This window comes from Coregonus clupeaformis, unplaced genomic scaffold (assembly GCF_020615455.1).
Source record: "Coregonus clupeaformis isolate EN_2021a unplaced genomic scaffold, ASM2061545v1 scaf0782, whole genome shotgun sequence".
In the NCBI taxonomy this organism is placed as follows: domain Eukaryota; kingdom Metazoa; phylum Chordata; class Actinopteri; order Salmoniformes; family Salmonidae; genus Coregonus; species Coregonus clupeaformis.
Window position 1 is genome coordinate 151,877 of NW_025534237.1, and position 20,624 is coordinate 172,500.

The 20,624-nt window shown below is 44.4% G+C and overlaps 2 protein-coding genes across 5 annotated transcripts in view; both read right to left on the reverse strand.

Moving 5' to 3' along the window:
* Positions 1–916: 916 nt before the first annotated feature.
* LOC123485650 (sciellin-like) lies at positions 917–13,906 on the reverse strand. Of its 4 annotated transcripts, XM_045216720.1 has the most exons (5): positions 13,694–13,906; positions 12,122–12,190; positions 8,690–8,795; positions 1,380–1,482; positions 917–1,295 (listed from the first exon to the last, which is right to left on the reverse strand). In XM_045216720.1, the coding sequence occupies exons 1-5, from the start codon at positions 13,885–13,887 to the stop codon at positions 1,279–1,281; spliced, it is 489 nt and encodes a 162-aa protein (XP_045072655.1). In that variant the 5' UTR covers positions 13,888–13,906; the 3' UTR covers positions 917–1,278. The 4 variants fall into 4 exon arrangements, with proteins under 4 accessions (XP_045072655.1, XP_045072653.1, XP_045072656.1 ...); XM_045216718.1 differs by lacking the exons at positions 12,122–12,190; positions 13,694–13,906 and adding an exon at positions 9,539–10,828; XM_045216721.1 differs by lacking the exons at positions 12,122–12,190; positions 13,694–13,906 and adding an exon at positions 9,088–9,305.
* LOC123485659 (putative protein TPRXL) overlaps positions 13,899–20,624 on the reverse strand; it is an 8,385-nt gene continuing 1,659 nt past the window's right edge. The window contains exons 2-6 of the mRNA XM_045216735.1: positions 19,824–19,998; positions 16,907–17,392; positions 16,510–16,809; positions 14,027–14,106; positions 13,899–13,912 (exon numbers count right to left, since the gene is read on the reverse strand). Of these exons, the coding sequence (XP_045072670.1) occupies positions 13,899–13,912; positions 14,027–14,106; positions 16,510–16,809; positions 16,907–17,392; positions 19,824–19,972 (1,029 nt within the window). The 5' untranslated portion in view covers positions 19,973–19,998. The remainder of the gene's footprint in view (positions 13,913–14,026; positions 14,107–16,509; positions 16,810–16,906; positions 17,393–19,823; positions 19,999–20,624) is intronic.

Sequence of the window (20,624 nt, forward strand, 5' to 3'; positions counted from 1 at the left end):
ACCTTCAGTACCATCCATCCTTCCATATGGTCATCTCTGGTCGTATATTCAAAATGGACACCTATCTTCTCTATCACTTCTCGGATCATTTCAGTGATGTCTGATTCAAGGTTAGCCTGTTTAATTGTTACACGTTGAATAACATCTTAACTTTGGTTCCAGGGTTACTTCTGCTAGTGCCTGGGCTGTGGACTTTAGTCTCCCCCTGACCTGTAATACACAAGGGCTCAGGTCAAAAGTAGTGCACTATATAGGGAATAGGGTGCCATTTGGGACGTAGTGGTTTACTCTGCACAAACAAAAGGACTTACTGTCTTCTGCCTTCTCCCCTGACACTAATAACACAATGTGTGTAAACATGACCTTAAACAAACCTTCTCTCTCTTTCCCCGTCTCTCTCTCTCTCTCGCCCTCTCTCTCTCTCTCTCTTTCCCCGCTCTCCTCTCGCCCTCTCTCTCTCTCTCTCTCTCCGTCTCTCTCTTTCCCCCTCTCTCTCTCTCTCTCTCTCTCTCCCTCTCTCTCTCTCTCGCCCCTCTCTCTCTTTCCCCCTCCCTCTCTCTCTCTCTCTCTCTCTCTCTCGCCCTCTCTCTATTTCCCCGCTCTCTCTCTCTCTCTCTGCCTCTCTCTCTCTCTCTCTCTCTCGCCCTCTCTCTCTCTTTCCCCCTCTCTCTCTCTCTCTCTCGCCCTCTCTCTCTCTCTCTCTCTCTCTCTCTCTCTCTCTCTCTCTCTCTCTCTCTCTTTCCCCCGCTCTCTCTCTCTCTCTCGCCTCTCTCTCTCCCTACTGATGTATTTTATAAATGTATAGATACTGGTATGTGTATATACTGTATATACAGTAGTTTGTTGCTTTGTAAATCAATGTAGGTGGAATGTACAACATGCAAAGACGTCCATTTTAATAAACATGACTACATGCTGACATCAGTTGGTGGTTTTATTGTAAAGAGATTTAACAAATCATCATATTACATTATAGTAGATAAATACAGAAGTACATAAAGAATCCATCCAGGTCATTGGATCTGATTCTATATGTGACAATAATTTGCAAGAGAGGTTGTGAAGATTATAGATCCAGACTACATTATAAAATGTAATTCACTGTTGAGTCAACCACCAGATCCACCCTGTTGAGTCAACCACCAGATCCACCCTGTTGAGTCAACCACCAGATCCACACATATAAAAGCAATGTGTCCTTTTACGGCTTTTGAATTGATGTCTCCTTGTTCTCTGTCTGTTACCGTGGAGACATGAGCATTCTGTCATTCTTCTTCCCTAGAGGAGATATTTCTCTGTAAAGAAACCCGTACAGGACAGGATTAGAGCTAAGCCAGCATAGCATGACGGATTTGTTGTGGACACTAACACACACACACCTCTGGTTGTGCTGAAGCAGCCTTCACAGTGCACTGTCCCTCTATGGAGCCACATACTGTCTCCTGCATGGAGGTCTCCTAGAGGACAGTGGCACACCTCACACTGTGGAGGAGAGGGAGAGAGAGAGAGAGAGAGAGAGAGAGAGAGAGAGAGCTCAAAGACATTGCTCCTGCATTTTTAACAAAAAATATAGATTTAGAGTTAGATAAAGTAGGATTTTTTGGCAGGGACATATACAGGATGCTACCCTCCACAACATAACCTTTATTCCAAACCAAAACTCCAAACCTACAACCTGATTTTGGACGGAATTACCTGGAAAGCTTTCTACTACCAAGGATTACTATTCTCAAACTATACAGCAAATGCTCTGGAAAACAAACAGAAACCTGAAAACACCATCCAACCTGGAACTGAGTGAGTAATGTTTAGTATGAAGCTATTTTTCACTTTCAAAAACCAAGAAGAAAAATTCATTACAATGATATATTTTATATTATAAGGACTGAATTCTAAGGCTACCAAGCTTAAGCTTGCTACAAAGAGATACAATTTCAATTAGCACTGACGTGTGAAGTGAGAGGTGTCAAAGCCCTTGAGCCCAACAATGGCAGGAGAGTCGTACAGTCTACCCCAACTAGAGGCCTTAGAAGAGGCCTTAGAAGCACCCCCCACTGTTCAGAGGTCATTAAAATACAGTACCCTCTGAATGTAAAAAAACGACAAGACACGAAAAGAGTACAAATTGAAACTTCTTTTGGGGAAGCACGAGACACTTTTTGCTGATTTGTATAAAAATGGGAACATAAGCAACCTTATCTTCCACACAGACCATCCCCTGGCATGGCACAGTGCTATACTAGCACACTACCCCTCTGTTAAGAGGGGGGTGTTAGCGACGGGTGGAAACTCAGGATACTGGACAACGAGGACTCTGAGTCGTCTAATATTAATCTCTATAAATCTGGAACCGTTTTGGTTCAAGGCAACACCAAACAGTTCCAGCTGGACTTTCACCTAATCAAAGAAATAGCTCAGCAGGAGAAGCTGTCCCTTGAGAAAGATACCCCTACCCCCGAGCGGGTCAGACCAGACCTCTTCATTAAATAACCCCACAGAGCAACCCCAAGCAGAAACTCAACTTCCCAGCACAGAGTACTACTCCCTCATTGAAATGAAGGATAAATTCACCCAGCTGGAGGTAAGGCAGGTGGAGCTGGAACAGCAGGTGAACACACTCCAGTCAGCACAGACCCAGACAACAGTCCAGCACAACAACACCCCCTTAACTAGACCTGGAGAGCTGGAGGTGGAGAGAGAGACATGTCTGCACTCTGGACTGTGGTGAGACAACATCAACAGGAGAAAGAGCAGGAGCAGGAGAAGAACAGAGCACTAGAGGAGAGGATCAGAGTGCTGGAGGAGAAGGTGAGAACGATGACGGGTGACATTGAACAACCCATTAGAGAACAGCCCACCTCAGATCCTGGCCAAAGTCTCGACACCGCAGCAGAACAGTACACCCTAGACCCTGACCATAGCCTCGACATCACACCCAGACAAACAAATGAAGAACCCCAAGCCCTGGGGACCCCAACCCCTCTGAGCAACCCCCCAGTCAGACACCCTGATAGCCCTCATGACGACCCCCCACACCCACTGAGGACATACACAAGCCACAGATTGTACTCCTTATGGACTCAAACGGGAAATACATACAAGAAAATAAACTTTTTCCAAAACACACGGTGTCTAAACTCTGGTGTCCAAATACCCAGCGCGCCCTAGACCTTCTGTCTGAGGACCGACTAGGATCACCCAGCCACATAATAATACACACAGGCACAAACGACCTGAGAACACAGCAGGAAAGGGTGGCCACATCACTCAAGGGAGTGATAGAAAAAGCTTCTTCTACTTTCCCCAACGCACAAGTGGTTATCTCAACCCTGTTACCACGAAAAGACTTCCACCCTGCTACCATACAGCGGGTAAACGCAAGTATTTCCCGTGACTGTGCATCAAAACCAAATGTCTTCCTGGCCCACCACTCCACCCTGGACGTGAACAGCCTTTATGACCAGGTCCACCTATACAAGGCAGCAGTGCCCACCTTCGCCCCGGACCCTAAAGGATATCGCCCTCAACCGCAGACCCAACACCTCACACAGGAGCAACAGATCAACAGACACCCCGCCCAGACCAGCGAGACACTCTCCCAGACCTGCGGGACCCCTCCCAGGACCTACACATAGAGGACCCCCGCAGAGAGGACCTACATCCAGACCACAGCACCATCAACCACATCTACACCCCCACCCCCACCAATTAACTCCCCCCCAAGTCAACCATGCCCACACCCCATTTAGGCCCCCTCAGATCAGACCTATGCCCCTCCTACCCACGCCAAGCCCCCCACTCCCACAAAGAGGGCCTCAACATGAAAGTCACACATACGCCCAGGCCGTGAGCAGGCAAACAGGCCCAACACCCACTCTTACACTAGCCCAAGCCAATGGCATGTACCAGATGCTCAGCAGGCTCTGCTCACAATTACTGGCCTGAGGCCAAACCACACAACCAACAACATTAGACACTTTATGGAACACAAAGCCTTCACTATTTCATCCTGGAATATCCAAGGCCTGCGGTCATCTGCCTTTGGCCTAAAGAGCAGGAATCTGGACTTCACCAAAGAAATCGGAAATACAGACATTGTCATCCTACAAGAAACATGGTATAGAGGAGACGGACCCACTGGTTGCCCTCTAGGTTACAGAGAGCTGGTAGTCCCATCCACCAAACTACCAGGTGTGAAACAGGGAAGGGACTCAGGGGTATGCTAATTTGGTATAGAGCAGACCTAACTCACTCTATTAAATTAATCAAAACAGGAACATTTTACATTTGGTTAGAAATTCAAAAGGAAATTATCTCAACTGAGAAAAATGTCCTCCTGTGTGCTACCTATATCCCCCCACTAGAATCCCCATACTTTAATGAAGACAGTTTCTCCATCCTGGAGGGGAAATCAATCATTTCCAGACCCAGGGACATGTACTAGTCTGTGGCGACCTAAATGCCAGAACTGGACAAGAACCTGACACCCTCAGCACACAGGGGGGACAAACACCTACCTGGAGGTGACAGCATTCCCTCCCCCATATGCCCCCCTAGGCACAACTACGACAACATAACCAACAAAAACGGGTCACGACTCCTGCAGCTCTGTCGCACACTGGGTATGTACATAGTCAATGGTAGGCTTCGAGGGGACTCCTATGGTAGGTACACCTATAGCTCATCTCTTGGCAGTAGTACTGTAGACTACTTTATCACTGACCTCAACCCAGAGTCTCTCAGAGCGTTCACAGTCAGCCCACTGACACCCCTATCAGACCACAGCAAAATCACAGTCTACTTGAACAGAGCAATACTCAATCATGAGGCATCAAAGCCAAAGGAACTGAATAATATTAAGAAATGCTATAGATGGAAGGAAAGTAGTGTTGAAACCTACCAAAAAACAATTAGGAAACAACAAATTCAATCCATTCTAGACAACTTCCTGGACAAAACGTTCCACTGTAATAGTGAAGGTGTAAACTTGGCAGTAGAAAACCTAAACAGTATATTTGACCTCTCAGCTTCCCTATCAAATCTAAAAATCTCTAACAGAAAACCAAAGAAAAGTAATAACAGTGATAAATGGTTTGATGAAGAATGCAAAAACCTAAGAAAGAAATTGAGAAACCTATCCAACCAAAAACATAGAGACCCAGAAAACCTGAGCCTACGCCTTCACTATGGTGAATCACTAAAACAATACAGAAATACACTACGGAAAAAGAAGGAACAGCATGTCAGAAATCAGCTCAATGTAATTGAAGAATCCATAGACTCTAACCACTTCTGGGAAAATTGGAAAACACTAAACAAACAACAACACGAAGAGTTATCTATCCAAAACGGAGATGTATGGGTAAACCACTTCTCCAACCTTTTTGGCCCTATAACAGAGAACAAACAGCAAAAAAATATACATGATCAAATGCAAATCTTAGAATCAACTATTAAAGACTACCAGAACCCACTGGATTTTCCAATTACATTGAATGAACTACAGGACAAAATACAAACCCTCCAACCCCAAAAGGCCTGTGGTGTTGATGGTATCCTCAATGAAATGATAAAATATACAGACCACAAATTTCAATTAGCTATACTTAAACTCTTTAACATCATCCTTAGCTCTGGCATCTTCCCCAATATTTGGAACCAAGGACTGATCACCCCAATCCACAAAAGTGGAGACAAATTTGACCCCAATAACTACCGTGGGATATGCGTCAACAGCAACCTTGGGAAAATCCTCTGCATTATCATTAACAGCAGACTAGTTCATTTCCTCAGTGAAAACAATGTACTGAGCAAATGTCAAATTGGCTTTTTACCAAATTACCGTACGACAGACCACGTATTCACCCTGCACACCCTAATTGACAAACAAACAAACCAAAACAAAGGCAAAGTCTTCTTATGCTTTGTTGATTTCAAAAAAGCTTTGACTCAATTTGGCATGAGGGTCTGCTATACAAATTGATGGAAAGTGGGGTTGGGGGGAAAAACATACGACATTATAAAATCCATGTACACAAACAACAAGTGTGCGGTTAAAATTGGCAAAAACACACACATTTCTTTCCACAGGGCCGTGGGGTGAGACAGGGATGCAGTTTAAGCCCCACCCTCTTCAACATATATAAACGAATTGGCGAGGGCACTAGAACAGTCTGCAGCACCCGGCCTCACCCTACTAGAATCTGAAGTCAAATGTCTTCTGTTTGCTGATGATCTGGTGCTTCTGTCACCAACCAAGGAGGGCCTACAGCAGCACCTAGATCTTCTGCACAGATTCTGTCAGACCTGGGCCCTGACAGTAAATCTCAGTAAGACAAAAATAATGGTGTTCCAAAAAGGTCCAGTTGCCAGGACCACAAATACAAATTCCATCTAGACACCGTTGCCCTAGAGCACACAAAAAACTATACATACCTCGGCCTAAACATCAGCGCCACAGGTAACTTCCACAAAGCTGTGAACGATCTGAGAGACAAGGCAAGAAGGGCCTTCTATGCCATCAAAAGGAACATAAAATTTGACATACCAATTAGGATCTGGCTAAAAATACTTGAATCAGTTATAGAACCCATTGCCCTTTATGGTTCTGAGGTCTGGGGTCCGCTCACCAACCAAGAATTCACAAAATGGGACAAACACCAAATTGAGACTCTGCATGCAGAATTCTGCAAAAACATCCTCCGTGTACAACGTAAAACACCAAATAATGCATGCAGAGCAGAATTAGGCCAATACCCGCTAATTATCAAAATCCAGAAAAGAGCCGTTAAATTCTATATCCACTTAAAAGGAAGCGATTCCCAAACCTTCCATAACAAAGCCATCACCTACAGAGAGATGAACTTGGAGAAGAGTCCCCTAAGTAAGCTTGTCCTGGGGCTCTGTTCACAAACACAAACAGACCCCACACAGTCCCAGGACAACAACAACAACACAATTAGACCCAACCAAATCATGAGAAAACAAAAAAGAGAATTACTTGACACATTGGAAAGAACAAACAAATAAACAGAGCAAACTAGAATGCTATTTGGCCCTAAACAGAGAGTACACAGTGGCAGAATACCTGACCACTGTGACTGACCCAAACTTAAGGAAAGCTTTGACTATGTACAGACTCAGTGAGCATAGCCTTGCTATTGAGAAAGGCCGCCGTAGGCAGACCTGGCTCTCAAGAGAAGACAGGCTATGTGCACACTGCCCACAAAATGAGGTGGAAACTGAGCTGCACTTCCTAACCTCCTGCCAAATGTATGACCATATTAGAGACACATATTTCCCTCAGATTACAGCGATCCACAAAGAATTCGAAAACAAACCCAATTTTGATCAACTCCCTTATCTACTGGGTGAAAAACCACAGTGTGCCATCACAGCTGCAAGATTTGTGACCTGTTGCCACAAGAAAAGGGCAACCAGTGAAGAACAAACACCATTGTAAATACAACCCATATTTATGTTTATTTATTTTCCCATTTGTACTTTAACTATTTGCACATTGTTACAACACTGTATATATACATAATATGACATTTGAAATGTCTTTATTCTTTTGAAACTTCTGAGTGTAATGTTTACTGTTAATATTTATTGTTTATTTCACTTTTGTTTACTATCTACTTCACTTGCTTTGGCAATGTTAACACACGTTTCCCATGCCAATAAAGCCCTTAAATTGAAATTGAAATTGAAATTGAATTGAGAGGAAAGGGAGGGAGGGGGAGGAGGAAGGGGAGAGAGAGAGGAAAGGGAGGGAGGGAGGGGAGGAAGGGGAGGAGGAAGGGGAGGTAGTGGGAGGGAGAGGAAGGGGAGGGAGTGGGAGGGAGGGGAAGAGGAGGAAGGGGAGGGAGTGGGAAGAGGGAGGGAGGGAGAGCGGGAGAGGAAGATGGTTACATACAGTATGGGTTCAGAGACAGTCAGTTATTCATGTGATTCTAATAATCTGACTGCCTGCCTACTGATTGACTGACTGCCTGACTGACTGCACACAACATGATACACATCTAGAGGGCATATCCAGTTATCACTACAGCACAACTTTGTGGAATATGTGTGACTTCCTGTAGATGTGGGTTAAATAGATAGACATGTAGATGTACTGTAGATGTGTTTAATGGATAGACATGTAGATGTACTGTAGATGTGTTTAATGGATAGACATGTAGATGTACTGTAGATGTGTTTAATAGATAGACATGTAGATGTACTGTAGATGTGTTTAATGGATAGACATGTAGATGTACTGTAGATGTGTTTAATGGATAGACATGTAGATGTACTGTAGATGTGTTTAATGGATAGACATGTAGATGTACTGTAGATGTGTTTAATAGATAGACATGTAGATGTACTGTAGATGTGTTTAATAGATAGACATGTAGATGTACTGTAGATGTGTTTAATGGATAGACATGTAGATGTACTGTAGATGTGTTTAATGGATAGACATGTAGATGTACTGTAGATGTGTTTAATGGATAGACATGTAGATGTGTGACGTACTGTAGGTGTGTGAAAATGGCACCCTATTCCCTATATAGTGCACTACCTTTGAATAGAGCCCATAGGGCCCAGTGGGCCTGGTCAACGGTAGTGCACTTTAAAGGGACTAGGGTGCCATTTGGGACACACATGGATGTATGTTGAATAGATGGGTGTGTTGGTTTACCTTGAAGCAGGATGAGTGGCTGTAGATCTGAAGGTCCTCCAGGATCATCTTGGCTCCAGCCACTATGGGTTTACAGCAGTACGAACACAGGTCCTCAGTCACACGCCTGTACAGCAGAGGGCAGTAGTGAGTTGGGTATAGCGAGAACACACAGGGACAGCTTTACTGAGTGCATAGAGGGCATGGAGAGTAGAGTCTGGGTTGGAGTCAGGACTGACCTGTTAGGTATGGAGAGTAGAGTCTGGGTTGGAGTCGGGACTGACCTGTTAGGCATGGAGAGTAGAGTCTGGGTTGGAGTCAGGACTGACCTGTTAGGTATGGAGAGTAGAGTCTGGGTTGGAGTCGGGACTGACCTGTTAGGCATGGAGAGTAGAGTCTGGGTTGGAGTCAGGACTGACCTGTTAGGTATGGAGAGTAGAGTCTGGGTTGGAGTCAGGACTGACCTGTTAGGTATGGAGAGTAGAGTCTGGGTTGGAGTCAGGACTGACCTGTTAGGTATGGAGAGTAGAGTCTGGGTTGGAGTCAGGACTGACCTGTTAGGTATGGAGAGTAGAGTCTGGGTTGGAGTCGGGACTGACCTGTTAGGCATGGAGAGTAGAGTCTGGGTTGGAGTCAGGACTGACCTGTTGAGGTATGGAGAGTAGAGTCTGGGTTGGAGTCAGGACTGACCTGTTAGGTATGGAGAGTAGAGTCTGGGTTGGAGTCAGGACTGACCTGTTAGGTATGGAGAGTAGAGTCTGGGTTGGAGTCAGGACTGACCTGTTAGGTATGGAGAGTAGAGTCTGGGTTGGAGTCAGGACTGACCTGTTAGGTATGGAGAGTAGAGTCTGGGTTGGAGTCGGGACTGACCTGTTAGGTATGGAGAGTAGAGTCTGGGTTGGAGTCAGAGAGGGTATGGAGAGTAGAGTTTGGGTTGGAGTCAGGACTGACCTGTTAGGCATGGAGAGTAGAGTCTGGGTTGGAGTCAGGACTGACCTGTTAGGTATGGAGAGTAGAGTCTGGGTTGGAGTCAGGACTGACCTGTTAGGTATGGAGAGTAGAGTCTGGGTTGGAGTCAGGACTGACCTGTTAGGTATGGAGAGTAGAGTTTGGGTTGGAGTCAGGACTGACCTGTTAGGTATGGAGAGTAGAGTCTGGGTTGGAGTCGGGACTGACCTGTTAGGTATGGAGAGTAGAGTCTGGGTTGGAGTCGGGACTGACCTGTTAGGTATGGAGAGTAGAGTCTGGGTTGGAGTCAGAGAGGGTATGGAGAGTAGAGTTTGGGTTGGAGTCAGGACTGACCTGTTAGGCATGGAGAGTAGAGTCTGGGTTGGAGTCAGGACTGACCTGTTAGGTATGGAGAGTAGAGTCTGGGTTGGAGTCAGGACTGACCTGTTAGGTATGGAGAGTAGAGTCTGGGTTGGAGTCAGGACTGACCTGTTAGGTATGGAGAGTAGAGTTTGGGTTGGAGTCAGGACTGACCTGTTAGGTATGGAGAGTAGAGTCTGGGTTGGAGTCGGGACTGACCTGTTAGGTATGGAGAGTAGAGTCTGGGTTGGAGTCAGGACTGACCTGTTAGGTATGGAGAGTAGAGTCTGGGTTGGAGTCAGGACTGACCTGTTAGGTATGGAGAGTAGAGTCTGGGTTGGAGTCAGGACTGACCTGTTAGGTATGGAGAGTAGAGTCTGGGTTGGAGTCAGGACTGACCTGTTAGGTATGGAGAGTAGAGTCTGGGTTGGAGTCGGGACTGACCTGTTAGGTATGGAGAGTAGAGTCTGGGATGGAGTCAGAGAGGGTATGGAGAGTAGAGTCTGGGTTGGAGTCAGGACTGACCTGTTAGGTATGGAGAGTAGAGTCTGGGATGGAGTCAGAGAGGGTATGGAGAGTAGAGTCTGGGTTGGAGTCAGGACTGACCTGTTAGGTATGGAGAGTAGAGTCTGGGTTGGAGTCAGGACTGACCTGTTAGGCATGGAGAGTAGAGTCTGGGTTGGAGTCGGGACTGACCTGTTAGGTATGGAGAGTAGAGTCTGGGTTGGAGTCAGGACTGACCTGTTAGGTATGGAGAGTAGAGTCTGGGTTGGAGTCAGGACTGACCTGTTAGGCATGGAGAGTAGAGTCTGGGTTGGAGTCGGGACTGACCTGTTAGGTATGGAGAGTAGAGTCTGGGTTGGAGTCAGGACTGACCTGTTAGGCATGGAGAGTAGAGTCTGGGTTGGAGTCGGGACTGACCTGTTAGGTATGGAGAGTAGAGTCTGGGTTGGAGTCGGGACTGACCTGTTAGGTATGGAGAGTAGAGTCTGGGTTGGAGTCGGGACTGACCTGTTAGGTATGGAGAGTAGAGTCTGGGTTGGAGTCGGGACTGACCTGTTAGGTATGGAGAGTAGAGTCTGGGATGGAGTCAGAGAGGGTATGGAGAGTAGAGTCTGGGTTGGAGTCAGGACTGACCTGTTAGGTATGGAGAGTAGAGTCTGGGTTGGAGTCAGAGAGGGTATGGAGAGTAGAGTCTGGGTTGGAGTCAGGACTGACCTGTTAGGTATGGAGAGTAGAGTCTGGGTTGGAGTCGGGACTGACCTGTTAGGTATGGAGAGTAGAGTCTGGGTTGGAGTCGGGACTGACCTGTTAGGTATGGAGAGTAGAGTCTGGGTTGGAGTCGGGACTGACCTGTTAGGTATGGAGAGTAGAGTCTGGGTTGGAGTCGGGACTGACCTGTTAGGTATGGAGAGTAGAGTCTGGGTTGGAGTCAGGACTGACCTGTTAGGTATGGAGAGTAGAGTCTGGGTTGGAGTCGGGACTGACCTGTTAGGTATGGAGAGTAGAGTCTGGGTTGGAGTCAGGACTGACCTGTTAGGTATGGAGAGTAGAGTCTGGGTTGGAGTCAGGACTGACCTGTTAGGTATGGAGAGTAGAGTCTGGGTTGGAGTCAGGACTGACCTGTTAGGTATGGAGAGTAGAGTCTGGGTTGGAGTCAGAGAGGGTATGGAGAGTAGAGTCTGGGTTGGAGTCAGGACTGACCTGTTAGGTATGGAGAGTAGAGTCTGGGTTGGAGTCAGGACTGACCTGTTAGGTATGGAGAGTAGAGTCTGGGTTGGAGTCAGGACTGACCTGTTAGGTATGGAGAGTAGAGTCTGGGTTGGAGTCAGGACTGACCTGTTAGGTATGGAGAGTAGAGTCTGGGTTGGAGTCAGGACTGACCTGTTAGGTATGGAGAGTAGAGTCTGGGTTGGAGTCAGGACTGACCTGTTAGGTATGGAGAGTAGAGTCTGGGTTGGAGTCAGGACTGACCTGTTAGGTATGGAGAGTAGAGTCTGGGTTGGAGTCAGAGAGGGTATGGAGAGTAGAGTTTGGGTTGGAGTCAGGACTGACCTGTTAGGTATGGAGAGTAGAGTCTGGGTTGGAGTCAGGACTGACCTGTTAGGTATGGAGAGTAGAGTCTGGGTTGGAGTCAGGACTGACCTGTTAGGTATGGAGAGTAGAGTCTGGGTTGGAGTCAGAGAGGGAGGGTCAGGGAGACTGGTCTCTAAACTGAGAGATCAGAGAGAGAGAAACACTTTTACACCACATAAATGTATACATTTGACAGTTCAGGGATTCTTGAAAGACGGGACAATCTCTACCTTTTTTTTAACAAATATTTTTTGACTATTAACAACATTTGAAATATATATTTTGATAGGCCAAAGTATCAGCCATCACACCATGTAAAGGAACAACCTAATTATTAAATGTTTTCATCAAATGCAACTAACTGTATTTATGTCAACTCCGTCAGACACCTTAAAAGGCAGTTCATTTTTACATTTATTGACCAACAAGTTGTTTAAAGGCCTTGATTGTTTCATTCTAACATTAATAAAAAATAAACATCTCCTAACCTCTTTTTGTTTTGTTTTATAGCACTATTAAATGCTCCAGGGGTCATTTCGTTAGCATTTTGACATGTTTTTCTAGATTCAGAACATTAAAACAACATTTATAAAGCAAACATTATCCCTTAGGTCTAGCTGAGCAAATATGTGACAGTTTAAGCATGCTGTATGTTGCAGAACAGTGATTAGAATATTATTTCCGAATATTGACCAAAAAAATCGATCTTAAGGGGTTAGCCATCAGTGATGGAGTTGACAAGCCACTGACGGAGTTGACAACAAATACTTAAAACAGACATATTTTGCCTCTAAAAATAAAAGTTTAATACAAACGTTTGTAAAATATAGAAAATGATTCATTTGAAAATACCCAATAAAAACAAAACAATTCTATCAGCTATTACAGCACTCTGACAGAGTTGACGTTAGACAAAAATCTGACGGAGTTGAGGTTTAACGGAGTTGACAAAAATTGCTTTTTTCTTCTTCTTTTAAGTGGTATACAAAGTAGACATTTAGTTTTTCCTCAGTTGCTTTATGACTCTAAAATCCAATGAAAAGAAACATATTTGAACCAAAATTCATATCCTATCTTAATCTATCAGGAAGATGAAGATGGTGATTTGAATATTGTTTGTTTAAATCTATCAAAAGCAGAGAACTTTCCAGACCATGAGTGGTCTTGTTGCACTACATGTAATGAGGACATGAATAAGGGGTCCTTATGGTATAGCTGACCCTGATAATTCCTGATAAATGTAGGATTTTAGACAAATCTGACGGAGTTGACCAAATCTCCGGACACATTTTTTTCGGAATCACAGTTTTGAGATAACTATTATTTAAAGTCAGCGAGGGCTATTGCAAGAAAATACATAATATCCTTTTTCAGTTAATATTCATTATTGCCAGTTTTTAGAATTTTAAACACTTTTTTGGAGAGTTTGAAATCCGGACAAGGGCATTTCGGGCATAGAGCCAACATGGAAATTCATAATATTGAAAATATTTAGAAAATTCCCAAAACAAATCTTCCCCCTTATAACAGCCTGGTCTCATAGACTATACATAACATAGTAAAAGTAAATCCAGGACTCAACTTAGTATGATATGTTACATGCACACTGCCATTCATCAATGTTCATTATGTCAGAAGTACCTCATCTCATTGATTGAAGCTTGGGGCATTGTTGCCTCTGTCATTGGAGGTGGTGGTGGTGGAGTTGTTGTGACTGCTGGTGGCTCTTCATCAGTGATGTGGGTTATGTCATGGGTGAGCACTTCTGGAGGGCTTAGTGGGGAGTATAATCGTTTTTGGGGTGAGGAAAAGACCCTTGCAGTAAAGAGGGACATGGATGGGCTCTTCAGCGATGAGCTTCTACATGACCACACGGAAATGAAACAAGATTGTTGGTCAATTATACACAAGATACTGTAATACAACATAATTTAACTTCAAACTAAAGTCACTTGCTCTATGTGTCTGACTTACTTGGGGATTCTGGGGACTTTGGGGAGGTGCTGCCAGGACCCTTGGCTGTCTTGGAGTCTTTCATACTCTTTGAGGTGGTGCTGTGAGGAGAGGGAAGACAGACACGGTTGAATTACAAGGGATAAGTGCATTAATGGGAGGGTCTGCCGTAGTTTTTTGTGAGTGTGGTACAATTTTAGTCCCTTGAGTATTCGTTAGAATTTTGACCTCTTTACCTTAAAACGGAGGACACAGTCTTGGGCTTTGGAGGAAGTGGAGGGCTGAGGTGAAAACGAAACAAACAAAAAACCAGTGATGTGAAGTACTTAAGTACAAATACTTTAAAGTAGTACTTAAGTAGTTTTTTTGGGGTATCTGTACTTTACATTACTATTTATATTTTTGCCAACTTTTACTTTTACTTCACTACATTCCTAAAGAAAATATGTACTTTTTACTCCATACATTTTCCCTGACACCCAAAAGTTCTCGTTACATTTTGACAGGAAAATGGTCCAATTCACACACTTATCAAGAGAACATCCCTGGTCATCCCTACTGCCTCTGATCTGGTGGACTCACTAAACACACATGCTTTGGTTGTAAATTATGTCTGAGTGTTGGAGTGTGCCCCTGGCTATCCATCAATACAAAGAATACAAGAAAATTGTGCCGTCTGGTTTGCTTAAAATAAGGAATTTTAAATGGTTTATACTTTTACTTTTACTTTTGATACTTAAGTACATTTTAGCAATTCCATTTACTTCTCATACTTAAGTATATTTAAAACCAAATACTTTTAGACTTTTACTCAAGTGGTATTTTACTGGGTGACTTTCACTTTTACTTCAGTCATTTTCTATTAAGGTATCTTTACTTTTACTCAAGTATGACAATTGAGTACTTTTTCCACCACTGCGAAAAACACAAATACATTAGTGAGGTACAGAGACACAACTGTGTGAGAATGACTAAACATTATGAAGATACAGGTAGAGAGTAGATATATAGTTAGAGAAAACAATGTGACTACCAGATAGTCGATACAGTGCATTCGGAAAGTATTCAGACCCCTTGACTTTTTCCACATTTTGTTACGTTACAGCCTTATTTTAAAATTGATTATATTGTTTTTTTCCCTCATCAATCTACACACAATACCCCATAATGACAAAGCAAAACACAGGTTTTTAGAACATTTTGCTGATTTATAAAAAAAAATCTAAAACTGAAAAATCTAATTTACATAAGTATTCAGACTCTTTACTCAGTACTTTGTTGAAGCACCTTTGGCAGCGATTACAGCCTCGAGTGTTCTTGGGTATGACGCTACACGCTTGGCACACCTGTATTTGGGGAGTTTCTCCCATTCTTCTCTGCAGATCCTCTCAAGCTCTGTCAGGTTGGATGGGGAGCGTTGCTGCACAGCTATTTTCAGGTCTCTCCAGAGATGTTCGATCAGGTTCAAGTCCGGGCTCTGGCTGGGACACTCAAGGACATTCAGAGACTTGTCCCGAAGCCACTTTTGCGTGGTCTTGGTTGTGTACATAGGGTCGTTGTCCTGTTGGAAGGTGAACCTTCACCCCAGTCTGAGGTCCTGAGCAGGTTTTCATCAAGGATCTCTCTGTACTTTGCTCCGTTCATCTTTCCCTCGATCCTGACTAGTCTCTCAGTCCCTGCCGCTGAAAAACATCCCCACAGCATGATGCTGCCACCACTATGCTTCACCGTAAGGTGCCAGCTTTCCTCCAGATGCGACGTTTGGCATTCAGGCCAAAGAGTTCAATCTTGGTTTCATCAGACCAGAGAATCTTGTTTCTCATGGTCTGGGGGTCCTTTAGGTGCATTTTGGCAGTTGTGTGCCTTTCCAAATCATGTCTAATCAATTGAATTTACCACGTTGGACTCCAATCAAGTTGTAGAAACATCTCAAGGATGATCAATGGAAACAGGATGCACCTAAGCTCAATTTAGAGTCTCATAGCAAAGGGTCTGAATACTTCTGTAAATACAGTATTTATCTTTTTTTATTTGTAATACATTTGCAAAGATTTCTAAAAACCTGCTTTCACTTTGTTGTTATGGGGTATTGTGTGTAGATTGATGAGAAAAACAATTTATTTAATCAATTTTAGAATAAGGCTGTAACGTAACAAAATGTGAAAAAATTCAAGGGGTCTGAATACTTTCTGAATGCACTGTATATCGTTAAAGAAGACACTGTGACTACCAGATAGTATATCTATCTATGTAGAGAAAACACTGTGACTACCAGATAGTATATAGTAGAGAAAACACTGTGACTACCAGATAGTATATAGTAGAGAAAACACTGTGACTATCAGATAGTATATACATACAGTATAATATCCTGAAAACACCACAGACACATGACATACAGTATAACATGAAGCCATACCGTAACTTGAAGAAACTAAGCAGCATATTGTCTTGCTCAGCTCAGCGTTCCAGTGCTGCTAAGATAAGACACAATGCAAATGTACCTCTTGGTCTGATCGTTGAATGAGATGCTAGGGCTGCTGGCAGTGGAAGGGTTGGTCAGGCTAGGGCTGCTGGCAGTGGAAGGGTTGGTCAGGCTAGGGCTGCTGGCAGTGGAAGGGTTGGTCAGGCTAGGGCTGCTGGCAGTGGAAGGGTTGGTCAGGCTAGGGCTGCTGGCAGTGGAAGGGTTGGTCAGGCTAGGCCTGCTGGCAGTGGAAGGGTTGGGCAGGCTAGGGCTGCTGGCAGTGGAAGGGCTGGGCAGGCTAGGGCTGCTGGCAGTGGAAGGGCTGGGCAGGCTAGGGCTGCTGGCAGTGGAAGGGTTGGTCAGGCTAGGGCTGCTGGCAGTGGAAGGGTTGGTCAGGCTAGGGCTGCTGGCAGTGGAAGGGCTGGGCAGGCTTAAGCCTGCTGGCAGTGGAAGGGTTGGGCAGGCTAGGGCTGCTGGCAGTGGAAGGGTTGGTCAGGCTAGGGCTGCTGGCAGTGGAAGGGCTGGGCAGGCTAGGCCTGCTGGCAGTGGAAGGGTTGGGCAGGCTAGGGCTGCTGGCAGTGGAAGGGTTGGTCAGGCTAGGGCTGCTGGCAGTGGAAGGGTTGGTCAGGCTAGGGCTGCTGGCAGTGGAAGGGTTGGGCAGGCTAGGCCTGCTGGCAGTGGAAGGGTTGGGCAGGCTAGGCCTGCTGGCAGTGGAAGGGCTGGTCAGGCTAGGGCTGCTGGCAGTGGAAGGGCTGGGCAGGCTGGGCCTGCTGGCAGTGGAAGGGCTGGGCAGGCTAGGCCTGCTGGCAGTGGAAGGGTTGGTCAGGCTAGGGCTGCTGGCAGTGGAAGGGCTGGTCAGGCTAGGGCTGCTGGCAGTGGAAGGGTTGGGCAGGCCCACCTCTGACGGCTGGCTGTGGTTAGCACTAAACAGACAGAGGGAGACTGATGTTAGAGAGAGAGAATCCTACCAAATGTGATATTGTCAAATCATTTGGATGTTTGAGATTGGTCAACTTTTTACCATTCGACAGTGTCAGTAGATTTGAGACAGCTCAGAACCTCTCTGCCAAAGTTTGGGTCGCGAGAATTTTGTTAACTCAATGGTTGAAGCCAACTACTTCTTAAGTCTTAGAATAATTCCCAAAAGGTTGTAAATATCTTAGTTTAAATAAATTAAACAAAGACTCAATCCTGAAATGGTCAGCATATTTATTCATGAGAGCGCTCTGCAACAAAATGGTCGTACAATATTTTTATACGCTGTAGGCTGCTGTATATTTCCACTGTACCTGGGTTTAGCTCATGTTTTCCTCTGCTCTCCTGACCATCAGGTCACACACACACACACACACACACACACACACACACATACAGTGGGGCAAAAAAGTATTTAGTCAGCCACCAATTGTGCAAGTTCTCCCACTTAAAAAGATGAGAGAGGCCTGTAATTTTCATCATAGGTACACGTCAACTATGACAGACAAATTGAGAAAAAAAAATCCAGAAAATCCCATTGTAGGATTTTTAATGAATTTATTTGCAAATTATGGTGGAAAATAAGTATTTGGTCACCTACAAACAAGCAAGATTTCTGGCTCTCACAGACCTGTAACTTCTTCTTTAAGAGGCTCCTCTGTCCTCCACTCGTTACCTGTATTAATGGCACCTGTTTGAACTTGTTATCAGTATAAAAGACACCTGTCCACAACCTCAAACAGTCACACTCCAAACTTCACAATGGCCAAGACCAAAGAGCTGTCAAAGGACACCAAAAACAAAATTGTAGACCTGCACCAGGCTGGGAAGACTGAATCTGCAACAGGTAAGCAGCTTGGTTTGAAGAAATCAACTGTGGGAGCAATTATTAGGAAATGGAAGACATACAAGACCACTGATAATCTCCCTCGATCTGGGGCTCCATGCAAGATCTCACCCCCGTGGGGGTCAAAATGATCACAAGAACGGTGAGCAAAAATCCCAGAACCACACGGGGGGACCTAGTGAATGACCTGCTGAGAGCTGGGACCAAAGTAACAAAGCCAACCATCAGTAACACACTACGCCGCCAGGGACTCAAATCCTGCAGTGCGAGACGTGTCCCCCTGCTTAAGCCAGTACATGTCCAGGCCCGTCTGAAGTGCATTTGGATGATCCAGAAGAGGATTGGGAGAATGTCATATGGTCAGATGAAACCAAAATATAACTTTTTGGTAAAAACTCAACTCGTCATGTTTGGAGGACAAAGAATGCTGAGTTGCAGCCAAAGAACACCATACCTACTGTGAAGCATGGGGTTGGAAACATCATGCTTTGGGGCTGTTTTTCTGCAAAGGGACCAGGACGACTGATCCGTGTAAAGGAAAGAATGAATGGGGCCATGTATCGTGAGATTTTGAGTGAAACCCTCCTTCCATCAGCAAGGGCATTGAAGATGAAACGTGGCTGGGTCTTTCAGCATGACAATGATCCCAAACACACCGCCCGGGCAACGAAGGAGTGGCTTCGTAAGAAGCATTTCAAGGTCCTGGAGTGGCCTAGCCAGTCTCCAGATCTCAACCCCATAGAAAATCTTTGGAGGGAGTTGAAAGTCTGTGTTGCCCAGCGACAGCCCCAAAACATCACTGCTCTAGAGGAGATCTGCATGGAGGAATGGGCCAAAATACCAGCAACAGTGTGTGAAAACCTTGTGAAGACTTACAGAAAACGTTTGACCTGTGTCATTGCCAACAAAGGGTATATAACAAAGTATTGAGAAACTTTTGTTATTGACCAAATACTTATTTTCCACCATCATATGCCAATAAATTCATTAAAAATCCTACAATGTGATTTTCTGGATTTTTTTTTCTAATTTTGTCTGTCATAGTTGACGTGTACCTGTGATGAAAATTACAGGCCTCTCTCATCTTTTTAAGTGGGAGAACTTGCACAATTGGTGGCTGACTAAATACTTTTTTTCCCCACTGTACATACACAAACACACACACACATGTTCTTATCATATTCTACTCCTTGCTCGGGCAGGCTGCATTCCTTAGATATCGCCGTCCTCACAATATTCTGAAACCTTTTCATGCTCTCCTTTCCCTGTGTGTTTTTTGAACCAGTCTCCTGTTATTGGTTTCAATCGTACTCTGTTGCTGGGATATAAACACATTTGATTAACTCTCTAAGCTCTAGTCTACTAATTAGTCAGACATTATTAGTTTAACTGAGGGTGTAACATTTTAGTCATATCTTACTCACACATTTCTTTATCAACAGGCCATTACACTATGTGTGTATGTGTGTGTGTGTGATGTGTGTGTCTAAGGATGCATGTGTGTGTACACTACGTGTGTGAGTCACACTTACTCCTCCTCCTCCTCCTCCTCCATGCTACGTCTGATCCAGCTGTTGTCTTTCAGCAGACTGGTCTTCTTCCTGTTGCTGTCAGATATGTTCTGACTGGCACTCATCTCCTTACTCAATGTGACGGGCTTAGACTTACTGAAAATAGACATTGTAGAAAGCAGGGGGATGTTCCAATCTGTGGTAGAAGAAAAATAAAATGTAACGAAGATATTGGTATGATGAACACGCACACACACACACACACACACACACACACACTCACACACTCACACACTCACACACACACCTGGGGTCAACTGCTACGTTTCAACATTCCGATGACCTGTCCTGAGGACATACCTGAACGTGGATTTATCGGAACATCTGTTTTATGATAAACTCTACCTGACGTGGTTAAGAATGGCATGCTAGATGGTATGTTTGATTAAGCAATAATATTCAACACACAGAGCGTCAGTTATGATTGAACAATCACAAACTTAATTGGTTGAGAACAACAGACTTTGGTTCCCCTTGGTTTAATAGTGTTGTTATGGCTTAATAGTGTTGTTATGGCTTAATAGTGTTGTTATGGCTTAATAGTGTTGTTATGGCTTAATAGTGTTGTTATGGCTTAATAGTGTTGTTATGGTTTAATAGTGTTGTTATGGTTTAATAGTCTTGTTATGGTTTAATAGTGTTGTTATGGCTTAATAGTGTTGTTATGGCTTAACAGTGTTGTTATGGTTTAATAGTGTTGTTATGGTTTAATAGTGTTGTTATGGCTTAATAGTGTTGTTATGGTTTAATAGTGTTGTTATG

Coding starts and splice junctions, on each gene's coding strand:
- LOC123485650 (XM_045216718.1), bottom strand. CDS start 10,773: ATGCCTAACAGGTCAGTCCTGACTCCAACCCAGACTCTACTCTCCATA. Junction 8,796..9,538: donor CTACTCTCCATACCTAACAG/GTCAGTCCCGAC, acceptor TCTGCTGTACAG/GCGTGTGACTGAGGACCTGT. Junction 1,483..8,689: donor GCCACTCATCCTGCTTCAAG/GTAAACCAACAC, acceptor TCTCCTCCACAG/TGTGAGGTGTGCCACTGTCC.